General features: G+C 48.1%; 1 protein-coding gene across 4 annotated transcripts in view; it reads right to left on the bottom strand.

Moving 5' to 3' along the window:
* Nucleotides 1–466: 466 nt before the first annotated feature.
* Nucleotides 467–6000, bottom strand: part of gria1a (glutamate receptor, ionotropic, AMPA 1a) — a 184598-nt gene continuing 179064 nt past the window's right edge. For 2 of the 4 annotated variants that reach the window (XM_041839048.2, XM_041839054.2), the window contains exons 15-16: nt 3397–3531; nt 467–1056 (exon numbers count right to left, since the gene is read on the bottom strand). In XM_041839048.2, the coding sequence (XP_041694982.2) occupies nt 880–1056; nt 3397–3531 (312 nt within the window). In that variant the 3' untranslated portion in view covers nt 467–879. Of the gene's footprint in view, nt 1057–3230; nt 3532–6000 lie in introns of all 4 variants that reach the window. The other 2 variants (XM_041839062.2, XM_041839068.2) reach the window with 1 other exon arrangement.

Below are 6000 nucleotides of genomic sequence, written 5' to 3'. Positions count from 1 at the left end.
AGTCAGCGTTATTATCATTACTGTCTTTTAACTGTGCAAAGACTAAAAGAAACCCCCACTTTGTTATCCGTCATCACTAAGTAAATGGTTAGAGAGAGTAGGTAGTGAACTGAGATATTACAGACAGACAGACAGTAGTCAAGAGAACGGCCACAGCTCAGGTCAGGGAAGAGCAGGTCAGACAAGGTCAGGTCAGGGCAGACAAGGTCAGGTCAGGGCAGACAAGGTCAGGGCAGGTCAGGGCAGACAAGGTCAGGTCAGGTCAGGGCAGACAAGGTCAGGTCAGGGCAGACAAGGTCAGGTCAGGGCAGACAAGGTCAGGTCAGGGCAGACAAGGTCAGGTCAGGGCAGACAAGGTCAGGTCAGGTCAGGGCAGGTCAGGGCAGACAAGGTCAGGTCAGGGCAGACAAGGTCAGGTCAGGGCAGACAAGGTCAGGTCAGGGCAGACAAGGTCAGGTCAGGTCAGGGCAGGTCAGGGCAGACAAGGTCAGGGTAGGGCAGGTCAGGGCAGACAAGGTCAGGTCAGGGCAGACAAGGTCAGGCGGCATTTACGGGATAGTTCTCTCTTTTTTTACACAGAAATGAACACCTTTTTTCAAAGGATCATAATAAAAAACATCATTTTTGCAGCAACATGTTCCTCATCTTATTTTTTTCTTCATTTTTATAAATGTTTCCCTTGTTCATAGTGAGTGATTTCAGAGTGCATTTGGCAGTAGTATTGAAGTCTGTCTCGGACGCACAGCACGCAGCCGCCACACAAACAAACGGTTCAGAAAGAGGGCCATGTTCACCAGTTCAATGTCACCATTAATGTGTCCATCTTTGTTAGGTCTATGAGTGAGTCTCCTGCTCAGCCCCTTGTGCCAGGTCATGTGATCACATGCCGGAGGCGCTGAGCCCTATGCTGGCGGTGTAGCAGGGGAGAGTCTGGACCGTTTTGGGGAAGTCGTGAGTTAGGATGCGTCCGTCCTCTCCTCCTCCTCCCCCGTTCCCGTTCCCGTTCCCGTTCATTCTGGTCATGGTGGAGCAGTGCATGGCGTCGTTGATGTTCTGCTGCAGATAACAGAGAGAGAAGATGGCAACAGAGTTGGACAACAAGACGATAGTCACAGCCATTCATACATACTGTCTATGGGCTCCCAGTAATACTGGTCATCTAAACAGAGCTTAGCCCTACCAGGTAAATACTGTCTATGGGCTCCCAGTAATACTGGTAATCTAAACAGAGGTGAGCCCTACCAGGTAAATACTGTCTATGGGCTCCCAGTAATACTGGTCATCTAAACAGAGGTTAGCCCTACCAGGTTAATACTGTCTATGGGCTCCCAGTAATACTGGTCATCTAAACAGAGGTTAGCCCTACCAGGTTAATACTGTACGTATCTCCTGGGGATTTAGACTCTAACAAAGACAAGAGAATAGGCTGGTGTAATATAACAATAATGTAATAAAATATAACAATACCATAGTATTATAATACAGTAGAATAATATTGTATTATATTATTAGTGTCTTCTAATTGCTGATATTTCAACCACAAGGTCTTTATTGCATCAACAGACCTCCATTTGAATCCCTTGTATTTGATTTGTCCACAGGAATACTGGAATATATTAACAATATTAGTTGTGTGAATGAATGTGTAACTAAATACAGGCATAGAATAGGCTAGAAGCAACTATCATGTCTCCATTATGATGGTAAGTGTTTGGCAGAAGATGGATGCGTCCCAAATGGCACCCTGTTCTCTATAGAGTGCACCCTATGGGCTCTGGTCAACGGTAGTGACTATATAGAGTATAGGGTGCCATTTGGGACGCAGCCAATGCGCTGACAGTAGTCACAGTGTGTTATCTTTCGTTGTCTTTATCTATCTACTGACTGTTACTGGTGCGGAGCGGTAAACCCTTCTGATAGCCCACACGCATCGCACTCCCAATTTGCAGGGAGAGAGGAGAGGGCAGCGATGGTAGAACTGAATCTCTATTGCGCTGAGCTACAGTCTAACACAATAAAAGCCAATGGGGCTGAAAGTGGAGCCAATAACGTGTGTGTGTGTGTGTGTATGGTGTTCTAGAGCTGCTATCAGGTTGGAACAATAACAATTAGTGTCAGTCAACCTATTACGATATATCAGCCTTTAGTTGTAAACTCGGGTTATCTGTCCAAACAGCTGATTTGACAGAGAGGCATACCATAGAATCTATAATCTATCATTTCTAATCCTAAATCCATAATTTATGTTTTTATCATCTCTGTTACAGCAGTTTAGCCTCATGGTGGGTGGCAACATAGATAGGATGTTACTACAATGGACCTGCACTACAACACATAGAGTCAGCAAAGGAGGAAGGAGAGAGGGAGAGGAGAGGAGAGGAGAGGAGAGGAGAGGAGAGGAGAGGAGAGGAGAGGACAGGAGAGGACGGGAGAGTAGAGGAGAGGAGAGGAGAGGAGAGGAGAGGAGAGGAGAGGAGAGGAGAGGAGAGGAGAGGAGAGGAGAGGAGAGAGGAGGAAAAGAGGAGAGGAGAGGAGAGGAGAGGAGAGGAGAGGAGAGGAGAGGAGAGGAGAGGAGAGGAGAGGAGAGGAGAGGAGGAGCAGGGGGAGGGAGGGAGGGAGGAGAGGAGAGGAGAGGAGAGGAGAGGAGAGGGAGAGGAGAGGAGAGGAGAGGAGATGAGAGGAGAGGAGAGGAGAGGAGAGGAGATAGCGAAGGAGGAACGGGGAGGGAGGGAGGAGAGGAGAGGAGAGGAGAGGAGAGGAGATAGCGAAGGAGGAACGGGGGAGGGAGGGAGGAGAGGAGAGGAGAGGAGAGGAGAGGAGAGGAGAGGAGAGGAGAGGAGAGGAGAGGAGAGGAGAGGAGAGGAGAGCGAAGGAGGAACGGGGGAGGGAGGGAGGAGAGGAGAGGAGAGGAGAGGAGAGGAGAGGAGAGGAGAGGAGAGGAGAGGAGAGGAGAGGAGAGGAGAGGAGAGGAGAGGAGAGGAGAGGAGAGAAAGATTAAGGGACAGAGACAGGTAGAGAGAAAAAGACAGAGAGGTAAAAGGGTATAGAGGGAGGTACAGAGGTAGGGTGTTTGCGGTTGAGAAGCAGTGAGGTGCTACATGTGGGTCTACTGTGATCACATGGTTAGATGGCTGGAGGGAGGGGTGAGGAAGACGAGGAGGAAGAAGAGGCAGATGATAAACATCATCATCATCAATCATCATCATCATCATGGTATCACAGTTTCCTACCCCGTGTCCTCTGTTCTCTCTCTCTCTCTTATATCTTAACAGTGTTGTTGGAGTACAGGCCGTAGCTCTGCAGCTCTGTGTAAGGAGCGGTAGCGCCCCCTGTGTCTAAGGCTGAGCACTGAAAGGCCTGAGCGGCGGATGCGGCGGCGGCTCGCGCGGTGGACACCTTCATTCTCTGAGACTCGGTTCGTGACTTGTAGCAGAACTCCACCAACGCCACCAGCATGGCCAGGCCCAGCCCTCCAATCAGAATGTAGAACACTCCGGCCACGTTGCTCAGGCTCAACGCACTCGTCTTATCCTGGGGGGGTCGCAGAGAGACAAGGTGAGGAGGAGGGAGGGGAAGACACACACATAGAGACACATGCACACACACATTTCATACACACACACACACACATTACACTCACACACATTACATACACACATACACACACATACATTACACTCACACACACACCATAGACATAAACACCATACATAGAAAACATGGAAAAACACACACAGAAACACACACACACACACACACACACACACACACACACACACACACACACACACACACACACACACACACAGACACACACACACACACACACACACACACACACAGACACACACACACAGACACAGACATGTCAGGACTCCCAGAAAACACATAACAGTTCTGCCCTGCTTAGTTAACTAACCCAAATGAAATACAGGTAGACAAGATAATAGTCACTAAACAACACGTGCAACTTCACACTACTGATATAACACACTGGCCTCATTAAGAAACTATTTAAAATACTAAACTAACTATTGTTTGAAACTAAATTGATATAGTAAATATCCCACTCACTCTGCACTCAGACACACAGATAGAGCTAGTCTAACTTTATATACATTTCCTTTCTTCATTTCTGAGGGGGTTTAGATCAAGTGCATTTTTCATTACATTAAAACTTGAGTCAAATCCTCATAAGATCCACGTAGCATGATTTTAACAGGCAGAGAGTCTAAATTCACTTTAACCCACATATTGTGGGATGACCAGTTATCATGTTGGTCTACAGTATAAATCCATCTAAAACATTTAAGTATATTTATTCTCTACTTATAAGAGATAAACTCTGGTTATCATGCTGGGGTTGTGGGTTGAGGAGGGTTGAGGCCTTTGGTTCATTCTCAGTGGTGAGAAACCATACAGCTCAAGACAATCGGATCATTATCAAACTCCCTGATTCTGCTTTTGAGTTATGTTGGGTGTAGGGGGTTGCTAGCCTCGTGAGACTGCCTGATCTCACAAGCGTAATCATTTATGTACTGTATGCTCGCAGGCTCAGGCTGTCTCGCAAGGCAAAGGGGTTGCTAGGCTGAAAAGGATCAGGCTGGCTCGCGAGGCTAAAGGGGTTGCTAGGCTGAAAAGGATCAGGCTGGCTCGCGAGGCTAAAGGGGTTGCTAGGCTGAACAGGATCAGGCTGGCTCGCGAGGCTAAAGGGGTTGCTAGGCTGAAAAGTATCTGTAGGTTTTATAGGTTTTGGGTGGGATGCACCTCTCCCACTGGAGAGGGTAGTGCCAGACCAGGCAGGCTGTGTGGAGAGGACGTGTTGGGGTATTTCAGGGCCTTGGATCCATGGGGGTCACATCCACAGAAAAGAAGGAGCCAGGGCCATGTTAGGAGCCAGGGGTCAGGGGTCAGGAGTGGTCTGAGACCTTCACAGGGTCCATCATTTAAATCTAAATCACACTCTCTCTCTCTCTCTCCTCCACACTGACATCCAGGCTGCATCCAGAATGGCATCCTAAGTGCACTGTATAGAGAATTAGGTTGCCATTTCAGACACAACTCAGTCCCACCGTGGAGCCTCAGGGCTCGGTTCTTTGTCTTGTTCTCTGTCTGTCTGCTTTAAGAGACCACTCTGCTGACAACAGCTACAGTGCATTCGGAAAGTATTCGGACCACTTCACTTTTTCCTCATTTTGTTACGTTACAACCTTATTCTAAAATTGATTGAATTGTTTTTTTCCCTCATCAATCTACACACAAATGACAAAGCAAAAACAGGTTTTTAGAAATCTAAAAAACGGAAATATCACATTTACATAAGTATTCAGACCCTTTATTCAATATTTTGTTGAAGCACCTTTGGCAGCGATTACAGCCTTGGCACACCTGTATTTGGGGAGTTTCTTCCATTCTCTGCAGATCCTCTCAAGCTCTGTCAGGATGGATGGGGAGCATTGCCGCACAGCTATTTTCAGGTCTCTCCAGAGATCGGGTTCAAGTCCGGGCTCTGGCTGGGCCACTCAAGGACATTCAAAGAGTCTGAGGTCCTGAGCGCTCTGGAGCAGGTTTTCATCAATGATCTTTCTGTACTTTGCTCCGTTCATCTTTCCCTCGATCCTGACTAGTCTCCCAGTCCCTGCCGCTGAAAAACATCCCCACAGCATGATGCTGCCACCACCATGCTTCACCGTAGGGATGGTGCCAGGTTTCCTCCAGACGTGACGCTTGGCATTCAGGCCAAAGAGTTCAATCTTGGTTTCTTCAGACCAGAGAATCTTGTTTCTCATGGTCTGAGCGTCCTTTAGGTGACTTTTGGCTTCCGTCTGGCCCCTCTACCATAAAGGCATGATTGGTGGAGTGCTGCAGAGATGGTTGTCCTTCTGGAAGGATCTCCCATCTCCACAGAGGAACTCTGGAGCTCTGTCAGTGTGACCATCGGGTTCTTGGTCACCTCCCTGACCAAGGCTCTTCTCCCCTGATTGCTCAGTTTGGCCGGGT

The sequence above is a fragment of the Coregonus clupeaformis genome, chromosome 2, assembly GCF_020615455.1.
Source record: "Coregonus clupeaformis isolate EN_2021a chromosome 2, ASM2061545v1, whole genome shotgun sequence".
NCBI classification, from domain to species: Eukaryota; Metazoa; Chordata; class Actinopteri; order Salmoniformes; family Salmonidae; genus Coregonus; species Coregonus clupeaformis.
This window is presented reverse-complemented; position numbering and strand designations above follow the sequence as displayed.